The 23,699-nt window shown below is 40.9% G+C and overlaps 1 protein-coding gene across 5 annotated transcripts in view; it reads left to right on the plus strand.

Moving 5' to 3' along the window:
• Nucleotides 1-158: 158 nt before the first annotated feature.
• Nucleotides 159-23,699, plus strand: part of BAIAP2L1 (BAI1-associated protein 2-like 1) — a 76,010-nt gene continuing 52,469 nt past the window's right edge. For 2 of the 5 annotated variants that reach the window (XM_005879406.2, XM_014550346.1), the window contains exon 1: nucleotides 13,823-13,936. In XM_005879406.2, the coding sequence (XP_005879468.1) occupies nucleotides 13,838-13,936 (99 nt within the window). In that variant the 5' untranslated portion in view covers nucleotides 13,823-13,837. Of the gene's footprint in view, nucleotides 228-3,972; nucleotides 3,992-13,822; nucleotides 13,937-17,120; nucleotides 17,202-23,699 lie in introns of those variants that run through there. The other 3 variants (XM_014550345.1, XM_014550347.1, XM_014550344.1) reach the window with 3 other exon arrangements.

Below are 23,699 nucleotides of genomic sequence, written 5' to 3' on the forward strand. Positions count from 1 at the left end.
CCGCTCGCCCCCGATCCTATCCCCCGACCCTCCGCTCCCCGCAGCCTCTCGCTCCGCGGGGCTCTGACCCGCCGGCGGTGTGGTGAGTCCCGGGTCCGGAGCAGCCGGGCATCCATGGAATTGACCGGACCTTAAGGAACGCTTTGGGGGTCATTCTCTTAAAACTGGCGTTTATGGTGGGAGAATTTTTCCAGAAACACACAGACTTGGGATTCGTGGCCAGCGGAGTAAGTTTCCAGCGGTTCTCAACCTGTGGGTCGCGACCCCTGAAAGTACTTCCTGCATATCAGATATTGACATGACGATTCCTAACAGTAGCAACATGACAGTGATGAAGGAGCCACGAAAATGATTTTATGGCTGGGGGTCCCCACCACAGGAGGAACTGTATGTATGACGGGGTCGCGGTTAGGAAGGTTGAGAACTTGAAGCGCTTATGGGTGGATTCCGGTGGAAATGAGATCCGCGTGTAATCATCTGTTCCTAATAGGATACAAAACAACTTTTGTTTTAAGTCGGCTGAGGCCCGCGGAGCTAGCTCCCCGAGACTTTTAGTTTTCCAATTTCACTTGCAGTCATCTTCAGGGCCCACAGTATGGTCATTTTTATAGACTTTTTTTTAATTTTTTTTACCCCTAAAATGTGGCTTCTAGATTTGCAAGGTCTGCGTGAATTCCTGAAATAAGAGTGGATTGACTGTTGTCGGATAAGAATTTCAAAAGAGCGTGAAAATATATTCTTAATGGATCTTTGGAAGTTCAAAAAAAATGTATTTCCTTCGTCTGAATACAACAAACATGTGAATTACAATTTGTAGCCAGACACAGCATTTGGGGGCTCAGGAAGTCACTGTGACCAAAATCTGTTCCTTACTCGTGTGTTTGCTTTAATAGAGGGCATTTCGAAATTCCAGAAATGTGAGTGTTAAAGTTTAACATTTGTCCGGGGGTTAATGTTTGAATATTCCTGACGATGGTGGGTCCGGACCGGACGTGTGGGGTCTTTCCCGAGGGTGTGAAGGAAACATTCTTCCTCTTAGACTCGGGGAGTGGCAGCTACGCTGATGACTGTCAGTTAAGTTTGGAAAAACTGTATGTAATTGAGGAATGCAGACATTGCAGATTGGTGGCAGACTCTAAGTTTCCACAGGGCCACGAAAGCTTTAAAAAGTGAGCCCAGCCCTAACCGGTTTGGCTCAGTGGATAGAGCGTCGGCCTGCGGACTGAAGGGTCCCGGGTTCGATTCCAGTCAAGGGCATGTACCTTGGTTGCGGGCACATCCCCGGTGGAGAGTGCGCAGGAGGCAGCTGATCGGTGTTTCTGACTCTCTATCCCTCTCCCTTCCTCTCTGTAAAAAATCAATAAAATATATATATTTTTTAAGTGAGCCCACAGAGTCCCCTCCCCCCGCCTCTGAGAGTCAGGCGCGCGTCTTCCCGGTCCCAGTGGAGATAACTGGAGACAGGCACTCAGGTGCTCTCTTGGGAAGGAACATGGCTTTGCTTTTTCCTCCACGCACTCCCGACTTTCACTTTCAGTGATGACTGGGTGGAGGGGCTGTATACTCCAGTGCATTACGGCGCCGGCAGTGCCAACCACTTTGGCCTGTGCAGTTGCCAAGGAACTGGAGCAAGAGGGGAGAAGTGCGGATTTCATAGTTTTGATTATATGTATTTGCAGATGTAAGGCAGGGTGAGTAATTTTCATATTTTGAAAGATTATAGCACTGAAGATCAGAGACCAGGACAGGCCTCGTGGCTTTTCCTTCCCAGGTGTTTTCAAACATACTGAAAGCTCACAGATGTCTGTTGATTTATTTTAATCACCATTTCCTTGTTCATGTCTTAGGATCATGGCTTTTTTTTTACATTGAGATGGTGGAATACGAATTTATAGCTCTAGACAACAAGTTTATATGTAATCTTTGAAGTGAATGCTGCTATCTCGTGCCTTGGCTGTGATAGAAATGCACAGTAAAATTTTACTTTCAATTGAAAGCCTGAAATTCTTTCACCTCCTGCTCTTGGGTTCTTGCTCCCAGGGCCACTTCTCCACTACCAAAGCTGAGAATAATTTAAGCCTAATATGGTAAAAAAAAATCTGGCAGTGTTGATGAGTCTAGTCTAGCTAGTTCTTTTAAAAAAGGGACTTCCTTTTATGTTACCTAGCAATCTACAGTGTTTTACTAATAGAACCAACCATAACCTAAGCAGGTGCGTTTACAAAAGCCACCTGCAAATGAGATTTTATGACTTGCTTGTATGGGTTTTAGGTGTTTTCTTTAACACTCAAATGTCTCCAACTTTGAAATAGAGGAATAAACTCTTAGAGAAAATGGGGATTATAAAGTATGCAGTGTCAAATATCTTTAAATATTTACACATTGCAGAGTTTTCTGAATATACACTTAGACAAATGATTGCTGGAGATCCATGCTAAATCCCAGAAGGTTGTGTGTTTTACCACTTCACAAACAAATGGCATGATAATAAGCCCCAAGATGTCAAGTAATGTTGCTGTTGCTAATTAAGAATTAAATTAAAGGTCCCTCCCCTTCCCCACACTTCAGTCTATAGTATGCCCATAATTTGTAGCTTGCTAGTAACTTTGCATGGTTTTCTGATGAGTATATGCCTGAGTGGTAAGAGGAAGAAGTAAAGTTTAAAAAAAACAAACCTTAATTAAGAGTAACCACAACCTTCCTAGAAGTTAGAACAGTTAAAGTCAGGAAGATGAGGAGGGATGGGTGTGACATCATTAGGGATTAATCTTGCTAAAGCAGCAGTGAAGGGGAAATGACACTTAAAAAAAGAAAGGAGGGGAGAGGGGACACAGAAGTCTTTTTTAAAAAATATCACCTCAGAGAGGCCTGCTCAAACAGCTCTTTAAAATTGCAGAAAACGCCATCCATCTTGCAACCCTGCCTAACTGCCTTTCCACCATAGCTCTTACTGCCATAGGGTCTACGTATTTATTTATTTGTCTGTCTTCCCATGCCAACTAGAATGTGAGCTCCCAAAGGAAAGGAGCTTTGTTCTGTTGTACATAGTACAACAGGTCCTGGCACATAGTAGGTGTGCATATGTGTTGAATAAATGGACATTTAGTAAGCACCTATCTTATGCTAGGCTCCCACCCTGCCTTGACACTTTTATAGTGTTTGTTTCATTCTAAATAAACATCAGCCGTTAGGGTGGCTATAGATTTTATTTGTTTACCATTAAGAAACTGAGTCCCATGCCCTGGTTGGAGTGTCATCCAGTGCACCAAAAGGTGGTGGGTTCAATTCCCCGTCAGGGCACATACCCACGTTTCAGATTTGATCCCCATCAGTGTGCTTGCGGCAGGCAACTGATCAATAGTTCTCTCTCACATAGATGTTTCTCTCCCTCCCTCACTCCCTCCTTCCCTTCCTCTAAAATCAATTAAAAATATTTCTTTTAATATAAGAAAGAAACTGAGTCCCGAAGTCTATGTGTGACCAGTGTCCACATGCCAGCCTCAGTCCCTCCCATTTTTGTATAGTAATTTAGTTTTAGTGACTAACAAATGCACAAAACAAATACCTTTTATAATTTGGTGATCTAAGATGTCACTAACATTTACTGTCATTCTGGTAATTCATTGTCATTGGCATGTTTTTTGTGGGTTGTTTTTTTTTATGAGAAAAAGTACTTTTGTTTCACTGGGTAAAGCAAGCAGTCTAGGCATGTATACTAGATTTTGTTTGCTTGTTTGATGGTTTTTATTTTCTCCACTTGGATTTATTGGGGGAGGGGGAGAGTAAGTGAAAGTCCCTGCCTGGGTGGTGTCCAGTGCAGACTGTGCTGTACAGGTCTAGCTTTTGAATCTCTAAATTGCCTTTTATGTTCCTTGCTGTAGCTTTACACAGTGCTTAATATCTTCATCTGTTCCCATCACACTTTCTTCAGGTATGCTGAAGATAAAAATGGGGTGTGCAGAAACCCGGACAACTTGCTCTCGGCTCCATGGTGACTAAAAGAAGGGGGATAGTAAGACTCGTGTGCCAGATAGTGGCAGAAGGGTTGCCAGGTATTGATATCAAACTGAACAGCCCAGTATTGTAGCTTTTTGTTTGGGGAAAATGGAAATACAAAGCCAAACAATCGATGTCTTTTTTAGTCATAACATTTTTTCTTGATTGGAAAGAGGTTTTAGAACTAGGATAACACGAGTGCTCTGCAGACAGAGCAGCGGCCTTTATTGTGAAGCCTGGGAGACTGGGACTACTTGGACAGGTGACACCATTCACAAGTTTCAGGTTGCTTTTGAGTTTGTGACATTATGCCAGTATTGGGCATGAATTCTTGCCTTGCATTTCCACTGTAATGAGCCACAGGCAGACTTGCAAGGGAATCCTAATGTGCATGGAATTGCAACAAATTGGATTTTTGTTTCCCCCCACCTTCCACACAGCTGTTTCTTCTGCAGTTCCAATGTAAAAATGGTTCTAAAAGCAGTGCAAACACTAATTTAACCTCTGTTGTCATTTGAAAATATGTTTTTATTTCTAAAACTTTTTTATTGAGCTATAATAGACACACGGAGCCCTGGGTGGGTGTGGCTCAGTCTGTTGGAGTGTTGTCCCCTGCACCGAAAGGACCCAGGTTTGATTCCTGGCCCTGGTCGGGGTTTGTGCAGGAGGTAACCAATTGATGTGTCTCTCTCACATTGATGTTTCTCTCTCTCTCCCTTCCCCATTCTCTAAAAATCAATGAAAATGTCCTCGGGTGAGGATTTTAAAACAGACACACACAGAAAGGTGTGCTTAGGTGTGTATAGTCACTAAATTGTCACAAACTGAACACGGCTGTATAACCAGAACCCAGATCAAGAAGCAGACCATGACCAGCCCCTCAAAGTCCTTCATATACCCTCTTCCAGGTGCTACACCCCCTCCAAGATAACTCTCTTAACTTCTCACTGCACTAAAATTAGTTCTGCCTATTTTGTCTGCCTTCTTTCACTACGTGTTTGTCAGATTCACCCATAGTATTGGAATAATTGTAGTTAGCTCATTCTTTTTGCTGTATAGTAGTCCACTGTGTCAATATATCACACTTCTCTTGAGAGGCCTTGGGATAGTTTTCACACTACTCCAGGCTATTATGAATAGTGCTGCTGTGGACATTCTAGTGCATGTCTGATGGGCATAGGTGTTCTTTCTCTTAGGTATACCCATAGGATCGGATTTGCTGGGTTATAAGGTATTTGAATATTTAGTTTTGGTGCAAACTGCCAGGCAGTTTTCCAAAGCAATTGCATCCATTTACATTCCCACCAGCAGTGTATCAGAATTCCTATTGCTTTACCTCCTCACCAAAGGTTGGTGTTTTCCTTCCTTTTTATTTTGGCTTCTCTGATGGGTGGAAGCAAGTAAACACTTTTAATTAAAAGCAAAACAAACAAAACCATTTGCCCCAGGCTTACTGGTTGGACATCTGCAACCTTGGCAGGAGCCTGGTCTCCACAGGGATTACTTAATGTCCAGAGACAGAGCCAGGACCTGGGAACATGGGCCTGTGAGAGGCCTTACAGCTGTATTCAGTAGGATAAAACATACATTTAATTTTCTTAGATTCTAAAACTGTCATAACTGAGCACATCAAAAGGTTTGTGTAAGAGATGTTGGGGGCATAGATGTAAACAAACTGGAATGCTGAGAGCATATGGAGTTATGGTTAATTGAATTTTTTAAAATATATATATATTTAAATATATTTTATTGATTTTTTACAGAGAGGAAGGGAGAGAGATAGAGAGTTGGAAACATCGATGAGAGAGAAACATCGATCAGCTGCCTCCTGCACATCTCCTACTGGGGATGTGCCTGCAACCCAGGTACATGCCCTTGACTGGAATCGAACCTGGGACCTTTCAGTCCGCAGGCCGACGCTCTATCCACTGAGCCAAACCGGCTTCGGCAAAAATATATTTTTATTGATTTCAGAGACGAAGGGAGAGGGAGAGAGATAGAAACATTAATGATGAGAGAGAATCATTGATCAGCTGCCTCCTGCACGCCCCCTACTGAGTATTGAGCCCAAGCATGTGCCCTTGACTGGAATTGAACCCAGGACCCTTCAGTCGATAGGCCGATGCTCTATCCACCGAGCCAAACTGGCCAGGGCTGGTTAATTGAATTTTATTGTTAATTGAATATTAATGAAAGTACCTTTCACTTTTTTTAATATGACTTCTTGCCAATGTATGGTTTTTTAAAAGAATTTCAGTGAGTTGCAGTTGAATCAAGAGGTTTTAAGGCTAGTACTTTCTGAAAGAGATGTTATTTTTGTGTGTGTGTGTTAATTGTCACCAGAGGATATTTTTTTCCCATTGATTTTTTTTTTTTTAGAGAGAGTGGAAGGGAGGGAGGGGAGAGAGAGAGAGAGAAACATCAATGTGAGAGAGACACATTGATTGGTTACCTCCCACATGTACCCAGACCGGGGCTAGGATTAACCTGCAACCCATTTGCCCTTGACGGGAAATCGAACCCAGGCCCTTCAGTTCATGAGCTGACACTCTAACCACTGAACAACACCAGCCAGAGCGGAAATGTTATTTTTAATTGGCTCTTATCCCCACTTAGGTTGTACATGCTTGAGAACAAGTCTGCCAAATTATACTTCTTAGTATTTCCAACAGTCATTAATATTTTTAGGTATGTGTTTCGGTTTTAATCTGTTTTTTTAAACTATATTTTTCTCTGCGGCCAGAAAATTCCTTAAAAAAATTTTTTTTTAAATTTCTTGATTTGCAAGTGAGAGAAACATCGATTTGTTGTTCCACTTATTTATGCATTCATTGGTTGCTTCTTGTGCCCTGATCGGGGATTGAACCCACAGCCTTGGTGTATCAGGACACAAACCAAGTAAACTACCTGGCCAGAGCTGCTGCCAGAAAATTTCCAAAATTTCTATGAATATTTATACTGCAAGTAAAAGTCACCTGGAAACCCACAACCCAGAGATGACAGTATTAACTTGTTGTCCCTCTTCCCAATATTTTTCAATACATCTTTCCATGTTAGTCAGTATTCTATGCCTCGTTTTGGTGACCACAGAACTTCATTCTTCATCATAATTTATTTTATTTTTTTGGAACATTTCAGTCCGCAGGCCGACGCTTTATCCACTGAGCCAAACCAGTTTGGGCTTCATCATAATTTATTGATCTAGTCCTTTATTGTTTGACATAAGATCATTGCCAGTACTTCCTCTTAAGGCACTGCAGTGAGCATTGTTGCAGGTAAAGCTTTGCACAGATGGGTGGTTTCCTTAAGCTAAATTCCCAGCAGGGAATGTGAGTCAGAGGGTAGGTGCATTTTAAAGCATATTTGCTACACGTTGCAAAAATCCCTACATAAAACATGCCCCAAATTATGCTGTAATCTGATTGAGTTCAAATGAACCTTTTCTAAGCCAATGGAGTAGAACTTTTCAAATCACTTCCTTTCCTGTAACCCATAGAGGACTTTTTTTTTTTAACAGGTAATAAAACATGCATATTATAATACATATAGTGGTTTGTGGACATTGGCCAGGAGAACATCCTCTTGGTGTTCCTGTCTACCGCTATTGGATATCATTTCCTCTGTAAACTTTGTAACTTGTAGATGTGTACAGAGTAATTACAGCTCTGTGACCTTTCAGGCCTGTATACTTTTGTTATTTTCTTCAGCCTTGGTTCTATACTTCTATTTATGTTTTCCCAGACCTTGAGTGTCTTTCTGGTTTATCATGTTTTTAGGGACTGTGTTTTGATTGTAACAGCTGCCTCAAACCTTTGTAGATAAAGCTGAGACTTGTATAAAATAAGATAGTGTTGCTGGTTTCTCTCTTATTCAAAACTAAATGAAAAATATTCCAGAATGTGTTTCCCAACCCAGGGAACAAAGTAAATGAGCACCCCACGAGACCTAACCAAGGGTTCACTGTGGCCTTCTGTTCTAGGGCTACCTGTGCTTTAGAGAGAACAGCAGGCAGGGGAAGATGCCCTCAGGTTTGCCACTTTATTTATATGGTACTTTGGAGGTTTAAAAGTCCCTAAACAGTAGCAATTCCTTCACTAAAAATATCAAAACATCGTGGTGGTTTACTCTTGGGTAGGGTTGAAGGAGACTTCTCACTTATGGTCTACCTTTTGGAATGTTTACATTTTCTTTTGTGAGTGGATGACTTTTATAATGTTTACGTTTTTTTTAAAAAAAGCAGAAGTTGATATAGATATATATTCCATTTTAGTGGGCAAAAGGTTTTAAACACTAAACTAAAATGTGCCCTTTTCTTTCTCTGTTTGGCAAATTAACATTTCAAAGAAAAACCTAGTTTAAAATCCTGTTTTCCCTTAATTATTACTTGTGGGGAGTACATTTTTAGCATTTACTCACCTGAGACTGAATGGAGCAGAAAAAGAATTCTAAACTGAGACCATCCAAATTCCAGTTCTTACAGTTATCTTTTAAAGGTCTTGTCAGCTGCATCCTTTAAAGGTGCAAAAGAAGTAGTAACAGCCTGTCAAAAGTAAGAAGGGGTAAAAGTTCAGGTGATTAGAACACGTGGCCTAGAGTAAACATGAGATGGATTGGGTTTGGGGGTCAGAGCAGATTTCAGATGATGAGTCGACAGCCAGGCACCGTAAGTGCTGCTCTTTGGCCTTCCCCTGTTCTGGGTTATGAGAAGGGAGGCCCCTGCTTGTAGGGGGAGGGGAGAGGAGTATAGGAGACAACCTTGGTCTCCTTCGTGTGCCTGTCAGGTGCAGATATCCGAGACCTAAGCTAACAGACCAGTTCATTTCTGGCCACAAAAACTCAAGTGACAAGAGAAAATCAGGAAAATCACAATGATAATTCCTTATTTAAGTGTTATGATTTTTTGTTATAAAACTTTAATGGCGTTAATAGATTCATTGGCATATTTTATCACAACATGGGCTTCATTGTACACTTGGAGCAGCTTAGGTGCCAGACACCAGCTACATCTGACATTACTGAATATTTCAAGGTGTGAAACCCACTGTAAACGTTGTTCCTGACAGTCCAGTTGTGCCCTTTGAGAAGACAACGTCTTCAGCTAACCAATCCGGCCTTGGTGTTAGCCCACATTTTTTTTTATGTACTTGGTAATGCCATATTCTTCCTCCACGTGACCCACCGTGCTTCAGTTTTCTCACCTGTAAGTAAGATGATAACAGTACCCACTTCATGTGGTGGTTGTGAAGATTGAACATGATAAAACATGAAAGCACTTAGAACAGTGTGCTAGCCTTCAGCATAGTGGCCTGTGTTTGCAACACTGTAACCACCACAAGAGCATTGATTTTCATCTGTTTACTGCTTATCCCTGGTATCTTATCCCCAGGGTGACTGACACAGAGGTGGAGCTGAGTAGATATTAAAGAACAGTGTTGAACAGTTATTGGCACACATTTTTCTCTCTGTTAGTGAGCTCTCCACTCCTTAAGGGGTGTGTGTGTGTGTGTGTGTGTGTGTGTGTATTTAATCTTCATTGTGCTGTTGCATAGTAAGAACTCAGAAATACTTGTTGAGTAAATACTGAAGGGCTATATGTATCACACAGTTGTAACTAAAATCCTCACCTACTCCATTGCTGGTGGGACTAGGGATAGCACTCAAAATAATAGCTTCCATGTTCTGGCAACCTGTTATATATGTGCCTAGCTTACCACCTACACTCATTCTTTCTGCATCTGTTCTCTTTTGTGTCACAGCTGAGCCAAGCGGTGGGGGGTCACCACTGGGACCCACGCTGGGAGAAAGACAGTCTGTCCTTATCTACCATTTATAGCTTACGATAGGACAACAGTGCCAAATTTTAGTGTCTCCGGTCTTTCCCCTCCACTGTGGCCTGCCCAGCATCATTCTTCCCCACCCTCTCTCCTAGAGTTCTTTGGACTTTATTTCATCTTGTAATGGAAGTATAGGAAGAAAGAAGGGAAATTATAATATACGTGTGGGTTAAGTTCATGAGGAGTGTCTTAGGCAATTTGGAAAGTTGGATGTAAGAGAGAAGTAGATGAGAGACAACAACAGAAAAGAATGTTGGAAATTTTGATTCCCCTGACTGATATTTGAGACATATAAGTAATGAACTTGAACTATTTTAAAATTATTTTTGCTGTTTTTAACAAACTGTATGGGCTGTGATTTTAATACAAAGCAGAATGACCCATCTCCTGGGGTCTGGTTGAAGGAAGTGTTCTAGAATTTCTGGATTACTCCAGATACTATTATTTGAAAGAACTAGTGAACTTAAAAAGAAGAAGAAAAAAGAATGTCACTTGCTATGTGAAATCAGCAGTTTACTTTGATCTAGTAAAGTTCCTCTTACCTAGCAAGTACTTTGGGGCGTTCTAAACAAACGGTGGAGCACATGAGACATTCTGTCCCATACGTTCATTGCTCTGTTCCAGGGCACACCTTTTCAAAGCAGCCGGGCAGGCAGGAACACTTAGCCAGTCTGGTGTGCTCCATAGCCTTCAGCGTGTGTATCCTTTGACAGCTATTTAAACCCAGGAACTAAACAGTTACTGTGTCCTTAGCATAAGACATTTGTCTGTGATAAAGTTATATATTTCTAAATTATATTCAAGTAATAGTAAAGGTGTTTGCATGTCTTATTTTCGCTACATCAATCTGGATCGCCTTGGGCTTTTTTCTGCCTGTGTCCCTATTAGACTGCATTTTTCAAGGGCTGGAACTCTTTCCTCATTTATCTTTGTGTTCTCTCCATCCAGCATAGGGCTGGGCTTGGGCTCGCTGTAGGTATACTACAGTAAAGATTGAACCAGTGTATGTTGTTTCAAAGGCCCAAATGTGAGAAGGGTTTTACAGAGTTAGTGGAGTGAAACGTAAGTGCACATAATATCTAGTACTTGCTGTAATCTCATCCATTCATCTCTCCCCTTTCCCCCTTCTCCCCCTCTCTCACACACACAAACACGCACATTCACACAGGAAAATACCAGAAAAGAGATTGTGATTGTGATTGAAAGTTATATAGCAGTTGTCCTGGTCTGTAGCTAGCTATAGGAAGGACTATGCTTCCATTCTTTCAAATAAGAACATGTACCTCTACACACCAAGCAAAAATGGATACTTGTATGATCATAGTTGGAATTTCAAGAAGTGGTTTTTACTTCGATCTTACTACTCCCTCTCTCTGAAGTTCAAGGTCCAAAAATTGCTTGAATTCTGAGACAGGTCCCCACATACCCTGGCCAATGAAAGCCAGTGTGGCCTGGACGTTGGTACAGTATCTGATAACCTCCTAATTGCTAAGGCTAGGAGCACCTGCTTTCAGCCCCAAAAGCTTTCTTGGCACTTCCAAGATATAACTACATAGAGTTAGAGAACATGCTGGCCCCTGGCCCCAGTGTGATTGTCTGCATTTAAACTACAAGGAAAAGTGGTTTCAAATGATCCCACCCTCAGACAACTATAAAACTTTTGTCTCGAATGAAACATTCTAGTGTTAAACTAGGTTCAGACCATTATTTTTTCTTCAGGTTACTTTATCAGATGGTCATGAATTCAGATTGCCCATAATTTGGTTCTCCCTCCACATTAAAAAAAAAAAAATGAAAACCTGTATTCTTACACTAATTTACTGGGTGGGACAGCTCTGGGACTTAATTTTTCTAGATTCACTTGATAATTTCATCCAAAAGGTTTGAACCATTATAAGACACACACCCTTACTGTTCCCCACCAGTGTGTTGGTACCTTTTTGTTTTGCTTAATTATGCTTTTGCTTCAGAATAGTTCTTGCTGCCTCAATGAGTAGGGGATAGGGAAAGCGGAGTTTGTCGCAGAAATCTTTTTCTTTAAACAATGAAATAAAAGGTCATGGAGATGTACTTTTAGTAATGTATCTTAACAGGTGGCAACACATACCTTTCCAGACAATCACACTGGTTCTCATCACTTGGTTCTTAAGAAACTCAGGATCCAGTCAGTGTTTTCAGAATTCTCTGAGAATATTCTAGGAGAGGAGAAGCCCAAAGAGGTGGCCCTGTGCTTGCTGACCGCTAGCCCAGTGGCTTCTCATGCTCGGGTCACATGGGAGGGATGGAGCCAGGTAACCCCGTGGGGCTCAGGGCTTCCTCTCTAGCATGCCCTCTGCACTCTGAAGGACTACTTTGGCAGAAATCATTTTTTTTATAAACCCAAGCCTGGGTTATGGATAAAGAAAGGAAAGGAAGAATGAAGGCAGAACAGTGTTTAAGCCGCAGTGGAAGTTTCATGGAGCGTTATCTCTGGGGGCTGAAGATTTCCTATGAAACTGCCTTAGAAGGACACAGTAATTACCCAATTTTTTATTTATTGCCTGGAGACACATTTGCCAAGCTCCTTCCCCAATCATAGCTGGAAAGACAACTGCTAATCCAGCAGAGATTTGTCTCAAAATAGCTGGGTTATCTTTTTCTACTAATGGGTCCAATTGATTTTCATGGGAGGAAGGGACATTGCTGCAAACAGCTACGTGGGCATAAATGCTTTGCAGGACAGTAGCAATTTTCAGGCAGGTCCTGGACCAGTCAGTGTTCACAAAGGACATTGGGTGACCTGCATCTCAATGTGTCTGGCTCTTCTTGGGGCAGGCTAGGTAGAGGCAACCTAGGAATGAGCAGGCACACAGCTCCGTGGCCTTCCATAGCAGTAAGGATGTACAGCAGGGATGGGGAACCTTTTTTCTGCCGAGGGCCATTTGGATATTTTACTAGGGTATAATGTCATTCAAGGGCCATACAAAATTATCAGCTTAAACATTCGTCTTCTGTATTTGGTTAGACATTTCATTAACTCACCCCTAATGCCTTGGTAGGGCCAAACTAAATGATTTCAGGGGCCTTATACGGCCCGTGGCCCGGACAATCCCCAACCCTGATTTAGAGCCGTAATCCTCAGCAGCCTGGAACATTCAACAGAGCCAAGGCTCTTTGTTATTGCTGTGTGTGGGGTTTTTTTTTTTTTTCCTTTTTAGAATAAAAGAAATAGCTATATTGAGGTGTAATTTATAAACTGTAAAATTCATTGGTTTTAAATGTACAAGTCATTTTTAGTAAATTTGCAGAATTGCGTAATCATCACCACAATCCAGTTTTATAACATTTCCTTCATCCCAAAAAGGTCCTTTGTGCCTATTAGCTGCCATTTCTCATTCTCACCCCTAGGCAATCACTAATACATTTTTGGTCTCTATAGATTTGGCCTTTCTAGACATTTCGTAAAAATGCAGCCACACATGCTCTTTTGCGACTGGCTTCTTTCACTTAGCATAATGGAGTTCATCTGTGTTGTAGTGTGTTAGTACTGTATTTTTCCTGGCTGAATAATATTCCCTTTATGGATATACCACATCTGTTCACCTTTTCACCAGTTGATGGACATTTGAGTTATTTCCAACAAGGTATTTTTTTAGGGCCATATTACTGACCAATACCTAAATAATTTAAATGTCAACTTGGAAAAATGTAGAGTTAGGAAGCAAAATTCACAAGGAAAGCCCTAGCATTTTTTGATTTTTTTTAAGGCCATTATGCCTTCATAGGTAGAAGGCAGAACCTTGCAGCTTTTGTGACCCTTGGTTGGAGCTATTACTTTGAGCTAACGAAGTAGAAAGCAGTGGCCTCATTACCTCATCCTCGATTTTCTAGGCTAATTGGCCTGCTGGGTCATTGTGTCTGCAGCAGTGTGTTCAGATGAGTGGAAGATACATCTTGCGGCCGGTTCATCTGTGAGCGCGTACATTCCATTTCTCAGTCCTGCTGCTGATGGGGCACTTTGGGGTCAGATGGTCCAGGCACTGTTCTTGGTGCTGGAGGTGCAGTGGTCCTTGGCCTTGGTTTACATATGGTTCCTACTAAAGAGACAGAGTAGACAGCAACATCATGTGAGTAGCCTTTTGAAAAAAAGAGAAGCAAGGAACTACTGGAGAGGGGGAGGCTGGAGCTGCTACCATCCGAGGGAGGAGGATGGAGGGAGGTCTTTGAGAGCTGAGACCCAGGTGGGTGGGGATCCAGAAGAGCCTTCTGACTGAAGGAGAGGGAGTAAAAACTCCCTGTGGGAATGGGTTTGGCCTGGTCTGACAACAGCCCTGAAGCCATTGTGCCTGGAGCACAGTGATGGGCCTGGAGAAGGGGTGGGCACAGCCCAACCTGCTTGATTGCAGGTAATATCCAGGCTTTTGGTGCCTCTTCCACCCTGTTGTTACCATGACAAAAGTCACTAGTAACATTAATCTGTGATAGACATGAGAGCTGAGGGTAACTTACACAGCCATGCGTTGCTTAGTGACAAGAAACATTGTGAGAAAGGCATCACAAGGCAGTTTAGTCCTTGTGTGAACATCAGTCACACAGGCATGGATGGTACAGCCTACTACACACCTAGGCTGTAAGGTATAGCGCACTACTCCTAGGCTACAAACCTGTACAGCATGTTACTGTACTGAATACCATAGGAATTTGTAACACAATGGCAAGTATTTGCATATCTAACCATAGAACAGATATAGTAAAAACACAGTATAAAAGATAAAAAGATACACCAGTATAGGGCACTTGCTAGGAATGGAGCCTGCAGGACTCCTGCAGGACTGGGCATTGCTCTGGGTGAGTGGTGAGTGAGTGAGTGTGAAGGCTAGGACAGTACTGCACATGATTGTAGGCTTTATAACACTGTGCACTTAGGCTATACTAAATTTATTAAAAATAGGGTTTTTCCTTCAATAATAAATGAACATTAGCTTCATGTAACTTTTTTACCTTATAAACTTTTAAATGTCTTTAATATTTTTACTCCTATAACATTTAGCTTAAAATACAAACACATTGTACAGCTGTACAAAAACATTTTTTTTCTTTATGTCTTTATTCTATAAACCTTATTTCTATTTAAATTTTGTTTTAACCTTTTTGTTAAAAACCAAGACAGACACACACGGGGTCAGGATCGCCATTATTACTGTGCCCCACCTCCACATCTCTTCCCAGTGGGAGGGCTTCAGGGGCAATAACTGGCATGGAGCTGTGACCTCCCATGATAACCATGTCCTCCTCTGGAACACCTGGAAGACCCGCCTGAGGCTCTTCTTGAGGAGGTATCACTCTTTTCAGAAGTACAGGATGTCCCCAAAAATGTATATACACTTTGAATAATTATTGATTCCTATGAGTTAAATCTAAAAAGAAGGAAACATCAATTGAGCTATCAGCTGCTAAGTGTGTACACATTTTTGGGGGGGGGGACAACCTGTATGTCCATGTGGTTTAATTTGTTTCATTTTTCATCACATTTGCTTATAAGCAGAAAATCCACCATGTACATTCCTATTAATGAAAACCTTTTCGAGTTGGGATCCATGTTTGAACCCTTTTTTTTTAATATATATTTTTTATTGATTTCAGAGAGGAAGGGAGCAAGAGAGAGAGAAACATCAATGATGAAAGAGAATCATTGATTGGCTGCCTCCCATGTGTCCCCTACCAAGGATTGAGCCTACAACTCAGGCATGTGCCCTGACTGGGAATCAAACTGTGACCTCCTAGTTCATAGATCAACACTCAACCACTGACCCACACCGGCTAGGTCCATGTTTTAAACTTTTTAAGGAGCTTGTTGAAGTCTGCAAAAGCTTCTGCTAAACCCTTCACTGTGAAATCTCTAGGGCAGTGGTTCTCAACCTTCCTAATGCCGAGACCCTTTAATACAGTTCCTCATGTTGTGGTGACCCCCAATTTCATTGTTACAAATTGAACATAATTAAAGCATAGTGATTAATCACAAAAACAATATGTAATTATATATGTGTTTTCCGATGGTCTTAGGCGACCCCTGTGAAAGGGTCATTTGACCCCCAAAGGGGTCACGACCCACAGGTTGAGAACCGCTGCTCTAGGGGTTTCTTCTTTTTCTTCTGGTGTTTCTGCGATACCATAGAGAAGTTAAATAAGAATAAATTCAGTCAATATATACCAAGGTGGACAGGTCTCAGAGGCATAATGTTAAATTAAAAAAGTAAGGTGTGAAAGTGAACTGTGTTATACGATACCATTTATTAAATGCACAAAACAATTATTAATCATAACTAAATGTGTATATAAAAGCATAAAATACTTTTTAGTAAGTTAGGAAGTTAACAGCAGTCTTAATTAACAGTTTCCTCTGGGGAAGAAAAAACAAGATATGAGACTTGGATGAGGTGATTAGGCATCCTGTGGTTTTGTAATGTAGTTCTGTAATGTTTTACTTTTAATCCCTTTTCAGCAAAGGAAATCAATATGACAGTGTTAATCATTATTAATTCTTGTGAGGTTGTTGTAGAATCTTCTTTTTCTTTTCTCTCTCTCTTTTTTTTTTAAAGGAAAGAAAAGGAGGTCAGAAATATTTGTTTGCCTGGGCAGAATTGGTCCACCATATTGGGATACTATTAGATTCATTATATCCATAAAAAATCAGAAGTAAGATTATAAGAAAACTTCTAAAAACAAAATATTGTAGAGATTCCTGTAATTCCTCACACTAAACGGGTTCTATATCATAAAAGCATTTTCATCTCACTTTTATTGCACAAGTGCTTCAAGGAACTTGTTTCAAGGTCAGAGGGGTGAGTGCAAAGGTCAGTAGGGAGGTTGCCGGGCCTGACCACTTCTTGCTGCCTTTGGGACCTCAGTAAGCTGTTTAAATGTACCATCTCAAAGATGCGTTGTCTCATCTGTAAAATGGGCGTAATAATAATCATGTTGTTAGGATCTAATGAGACAATCCATGGGAAATAGTAGGCATAGAGCCTGATGAAACGGCAGCACTCCAACAATGTCAGAAGGGCTCTCAGATGGAAAAGAAATAAAATGTTCTCAACTAGATAAAGCAGATACGTAATAACACTTTTGATTTCCTTTGTGCTGCACACTCTCTTGAGGTTTTTGTATTCATGGTCTCTCTCCTCCTAACATGACACTTTGAGCCGGAGAGCTAGTATCATTTATTGCAAGTTACAGGGTGGAAGTGAGATACCTGGAGACACCTGTGGAAATAGGAATGTTCTTCCATTTGAAGAGTTGACTGATGTTTGAAAGCTTCTGTCTTCAATGTTAATTGCCACACTGATTTGGTGTGCACTAAGAGTAGTTGGAAGAGCACAGAGTAAGTACTCTGTAAGTATTAGTTATTACTCATTTCATACACTTCATGAAGTGGAAATGATTGTTCTTTCCATTTTATAGAGGAGGAGACTGAGGCTCAACAGGGTGGTGATTTGCCCAAGGACTCCAGGCCCAAGTTGTTTTTTAAATATGTTTTAGAGAGAGAGGAAAGGCTAAGGAGAGGTAAGGAAAGAGAGGGACGGGGCAGTGGGGAGAGAAAGAAACCACAATGTGGAGAGAGAAACATAGATCAGCTGCCTCCTGCACACCTTCTACTGGGGATTGAGCCTGCAACCCGGGCTTGTGCCCTGATGGGGAATCAAACCGGCGACCTTTTGGTACATGGGATGATGTTCAACCAACTGAGACACACTGGCCAGTACAGGCTAAAGTTTTTTTCAGGCTCATTACTATGGGGATGGCATCTTACAAATTATATCAAATTGATTTATAAACCTTGTTTTAAATTGGTTTATAGTGCACACTAATAGCTAGTAGCATAAATATACAATACAGACTAAAAGGGAACTTTGTTCACATTTAAGTGACAGGGAACATTTTTTGTGTGTTTATATATTTGAATCTGAGTTTTTTTGCCCTAGTTTAATACTTCAAACAAAAAGCATATCAGTTGTCTAATTTTCCTTTAGTTGGCTTGTCCCCCCCATTCAAGATGAGTTTGAAAAACATGACTCTTCTAGCCATCTGTTAGCCACAAACAGCTGCCTTTTTACTACATTTACTCACTAATATTGTCCCTAAAGGCAGGGACATAATCAAGTATTGACAATGTTGATCCAGAACGGCAGCTTCCAAGAACACGAGGAAGGAGGAAGTGAGATTTTCTATGAATGACGTCTGTCTAGAAGTATTCTCAAATATTTAATCCTTATTAACAGATGTTCTTGTCACATGACACTAAATTAGTTTAAGCATTTGCAACATTGCTAAGCCAATTTGTATGAGACTGTGTATAGAACAAAATAGTCTGGAAAATTTCAAGCGTACATACACTACCTGAATCAAGTTCTAAAACCATTTACTTGTAGATTCTTAAATCACTTTTAAAGCTTAGTCCAGGGTGGATAGTACCCACATTTTTCAACTGAGAAAAATAAAGCCCTCAAATATCAAGTAATTTGTCCTTGGTTGTGGGGAGGACTGGAAAAAGAAACAGAGAAACCAATTCTTAAAAAATTTAAAGTCAGCTCAGTTTAAACATCTAGCTCAGTGGTTCTCAACCTTCTGGCCCTTTAAATACAATTCTTCATGTTGTGACCCAATCATAAAATTATTTTCGTTGCTACTTCATAACTATAATGTTGCTACTGTTATGAATCCTAATGTAAATATCTGATATGCAGGATGGTCTTAGGCGACCCCTGTGAAAGGGTGGTTCGACTGCTAAAGGGGTCGCGACCCACAGGTTGAGAACCGCTGAGTCATAATTGTATTAATTTATGCTTCATGTCTGTAGTTCTAGGTTGGCAAAGGGAATCTTTTTTCAAAACTTAAAGAAAAATCTAAATGATGCGGAAGTTAAAACCATCATAAGATTGTATAATTCATTTTGAACTCATGATCTGTAATTCCTGAGGAATAGAGGAAATGCATGCGATAAGTGGACCAGCTAGAAAGCCTGTGAAACGTGCCTGGGGGTTCCCAGTGGCCTATCCTCGGTGATCTCTATGGCGTAGCTACCCAAAGAACCAGCCCTCTTCACAGGAGGCCCGGCCAGGTGAACAGCGATAGTGCCGGTCGTTTCATTTCAGACGAGGCTACCCATCTTCTTCTCTGAATGGAAATTAAACTCATTCTGGTTGGAACTAGTTTGGCAAATTATTCTCCTTGCCAGCCAGTAACTGGTGGAATATGTACTAAGCTTTTGTTATTGACTACAATAAAATAGTGGTTCTCAGCCTGTTAATACCTTTTATAATTTATCTTTTTTATACTTGGTATCTTAAACCTTTTATTCTTAGTTTAAATTAAAATGGATATGTTTGTTACAACTGGTGATACTTCATAAATTTTAAGCTTTGTAAAAATTCAGGTCTTAATAAGCCTTGACACAGCATGACCTTTGACCCAACTGCTGTCCTCTCCCCAAAATATGGGACCATCCAATTCACAAGGACACCCACTGCCCCTGTAAAACTTTATAGCTTGTGGGACACAAAGGAAGCACTGCTTTTTTGTTTCTGGGTTTAAAAATACATGTACTTCAGTTAAAATAGCTAAATTAATGGCCAAGAGCCAGTGTAGAAATGGATTTTCCACTGTTCAAAGAGGCCAAAATTTACAGGGAGGAGATTTCTGTAGCTGAGCCTAAAGAAAAATAATTGAAGTATATGCTGAACTTTCCAGCTTAAAAACTCTTGTGTTTTCTGTGAAGTTGATTGTACTCTCAAGTCTTAAACTTTTTTTTTCCAGTAGCATCATTTGGATAGTGATTTATGCTTGAATGCTAACTTTGGAAGTTCTCATTAACTCATTGTTTTTGACATTTTAAGATAGGAGTTATATGTACACATTTTACGAATTATATAAAGAAATCAAGTTATATTTTCCCTTTCTTTGGATACGCGGAACTAAGGATAGTCTCGAGAAAGAACAAAGGTCCAGGCTTCTTTTTGTGACTTCTTGTTTGCCAGAGGACCGGCTTGGCTCTGTTTCAGTTTCCTTATATTCTTACCCTCCACACTCAGCCTCATAAGATTATTATAAGAATTTTAAGTGAGATCTTTGAAAAATCGTTTTATCTTTTCATTAGAAAGTAACCATTTTCTAATGAAGTTATTTGATTTTTAAATTATTGAAATTTCATGCATTGCTGATGGTAATGTAAAGTGGTATGGCCACTCTTGAAAATAGTTTAGCAATTTCTTACAAAGTTAAACGTACACCTACCATAAGACACAGCAGTTGAACTCCCAAGTGTTTATCTTAAGAGATAGGGACATTCACATTCACACAAAACCCTGTATGTGATGGTCTGTATCAGGTTTATTTGAAATTGCCCAAAACTGGAAACCAACCCATATGATCAGTGGGTATAAGGATGAGCAAACTGTGATACTTCCATACTGTGGAATACTATTGGCCAAAAAAAAAAAAAAAAAGGCAGTAAACTTGGATGGTACTTAAGGGCTTTGTGCCGAGTGAGAAAGCCAGTCTCAAAAGGTCACATGGTTCCATTTATATAACATTTTCACAATGACAAAACTGTAGTGACTGAGATCAGTGGTTGCCAGGGGTTAGGACTGGGGAAGGGTGTGGCTCTGAAGTGGGGAGCATGAGCAAGATCTTTGTGTTGATAGAACAGGTCTGTATTATCATTGAGGGGATGATTTATACAAATCTGTACATGTGATACAATTTCATAGAATCAGTTCACCTCTTCAAAAAAAATGAGTGATATAAAAACTGGTCAAGCCACATAATGTCTACAGTTCAGTTTATCATGTTGTGCCCATGTCAGTTTCCTAGTTTTGATAATGTGCTAGATAAGGCGCTTGGTTATATAAGTTGTCTTGGGGGGAAGCATACATAAGAATTCCCTGTACAATTTTTACAACTTCTTGTGAATTCTAAGCTTTTTCAAAATAAAAAGCTTAAAAACAAACCAAGGGAATTGAGGAAAGAGACGGAAGTAGCGGTTGTGCTACAGGTCCCGTGCTCAGGTAGTTTTCCCAACTTGCAGACAGACTGGTGAGGGAGTCAGCGCTGGCTGGGGCCCTCGTGGCTGCTGGTCGTGAAAGAGGCTTCAACAGCCAGCTGGCTTAAATAAAGCAAGACAAGTGGACTTCCAGTGAAGCACGATGGATAGACTGCCTGTGTTTTTCTACTTTTTTTTAAAAATGAAGATATGTTAAAATGAGGGCAAAAGAACTTTTTTTAAAAACTGTAAACCCATAGTGTAGCCCAGCTGGTTGAGCACCGACCTATGAAGCAGGAGGGCACGGTTCAATTCCTGGTCAGGGCACATGCCCAGGTTGCGGGCTCGATCTCCAATAAGGGGCATGCAGGAGGCAGCTGATCATTGATGTTCCTATCTCTCTCTCTCTCCCTTCCTCTCTGAAATCAATAAAAATATATTATTTTTTAAAAAATTCATAGTGTAGAGACCTGAAAAAGGAAATATCAGTTGACAAAAAGCATAAAGAAATTTGGGGTGACAGAAATGGGCAGAGGAGTAGTAACTGCCTTATGAGAACCTCAACAACCTGCAGGGGGAGTGTTGATAAGAGCTGAGCCATTCACTAGAGTACCCCAAGGCTGAGGAGCAGACCCCACAGAAGGGAGGGGACACGAGAAGTAACAGGCATTCTACAAGATGGTTAAACTACCAGGTTCCCTTCCCCACTCCAACCAGTAGTGTCCTCTGCCTGCCAGACTGGAGATTTAATCTCAAAATATAGTGACTTGGAAATACCCACCGAGGTGGGGGAGTAAAACTCAGAGCTAAAAACAGAGGAATTCAGTAAAAATCAGCTCAGTAAACTGTGGGATTCCCACCCCCCTTCCTTACTGGGAAAGCAGACCTCCTGGTGATGGCCCTTCCCCCACCCAAGGACAGGGAATTAGAAACATCTCTGGAATGACCCCGTGGCCTCTGGCTACTGCTGCGTGGCCAGTTTGTCTACAGCCGACCTGTCAGTCACCCTACAGGAAGCCTGCTGGTCCATAGCCACCCTGCATGCATCCCCACACTCACCAGCTTCCAGCCGGCACGTTAGGATTTACTCCCGAAGAACTGATCAGGGGTCACCAGACAGTTGAGGAAACCCTCCAACACCAAAGACAGATGGATGCCAAGCAATGAGAAGAAATAAACAGGAAATAACATGGGGAACTGAAAGGAAATACCCAAAACTACAGTTTATTGAAATAAGAGACAATATTGCCTCCATAAAACAAGAACAGGATACTTTTAAAAAGGATAATAAAAAAATAGGAATTATAAAAAATAAATACATAAAGAGGAATAATAAAAAAAACTTGACAGAGCCCAAATTAAAAATATATCAAAAACATTTAAAATCTAGTAGGAGAATTGAAAGGAATGTAAAGTTGAGGATATCTGTCAGAACAAAAAGTGGAAAATCAGATAAAAAAGGAAAAATTCTTAGAGTATAACTCCAGGGTGTTTTTCAGACCTGAAGGACATAATTTCCTATGTAGATTAGATAGGGCCTTTTGAGTGCTCAGTTAAATAAATGAAAAAAATACTGAGAAAAACCATTATGTAGTTTCAGGACACAGGGAGGGAGGGATGAACCAAAGGCTTCCAGAAATAAGCGCCCCTCCTCCCCCAAAAAATGTTATATAGAAAGGAAGAAGAAATGATAGCCAACTTCTCTATAGCAAAACTGGATATTAAAGATAGTGGAACATTATCTTACAAGTTCTAAGGGAAAGTCACTTTTGATCTGTAATACTCTAGCAAAATATCAAATGTCAAGATAAAGATAGTTCCAGACACATAGGTACTCAAATTTACCTTTCACACATCCGTTCTTAGGTCATTCTTGGAGAATGATCTTCAGTAAGTAGGAATAAATGAAGAAAGAGGAAGATGTGTGATCCAGGTCGTGAGAGGTCTAACACGAAGGACCAGGAAGGGACATGCAAGGGCAACAGCGTAGCAGGGACACTCAGGCCAGACTGGGCAAGAGGACGGAGAGTCCTTGGAGGAAGTTCTGGGTGGGGGTGGGGAGTGGGCGAATGGAAGATTAGCTGACAACTTTGCGCATTTGAAAAATACTATTGATAGGCTTCTGCTAGATCCTACAGAGCATGTGGAAAAATTTAAGGTAGCTACGTAGAAAATTAAGCATGGGGGAGGGGGTGAGACAATTGTTAATCCCACAAGAAACAAAAAGTCCATACCAGGAAAGGAACTGTAATCCTTGGTACATTTTTTGATTTGTAGTGACCAATATTTACAAAGTAACAAAAAACCCTGACTATTGATTTAACAGGAAATTGCCATTGAACTATGTAGGAAGGGTTGGGGAAAGGAGAGCCATGTCTTTATCAACTCTAGCAGAGAGCCTATTGTTATGGCCCAAAATTGAGAAATCAAGACTATTACTCAAAACTATGACAGTAAATACAAGAATAACAGCTCTTGGGAGTAAGTAAGGCCAGGCAGGAGCAGGGATAGGTGAGTCAGGGGTGGGGATAGGTGAGGCAGGTGTGGTTTTCATCAGCCTTTATCACTGTTTGATAAAATAAAAGTTGTGTTCTCCTAGCCCTGGCCAGGTAGCTCAGTTGGTTAGAGTGTTGCAGTACGCCAAGGTTGTGGGTTTGATCTCCAGTCAGGGCACATACAAGAAGCAACCAATGAAAGCATAAATAAGTGGAGTAACAAATCGATCTCTCTCTCTCAAATCAATAAATAAAATTTTTAAATATTTAATAAAAGTTATGGTCCAGCCGGTGTGGCTCAGTGGTTGAATGTCACCCCATGAACCAAGAAGTCCTTGGTTCAATTCCCGGTCACGG

This window comes from Myotis brandtii, unplaced genomic scaffold (assembly GCF_000412655.1).
Source record: "Myotis brandtii unplaced genomic scaffold, ASM41265v1 scaffold6, whole genome shotgun sequence".
NCBI lineage: Eukaryota > Metazoa > Chordata > Mammalia > Chiroptera > Vespertilionidae > Myotis > Myotis brandtii.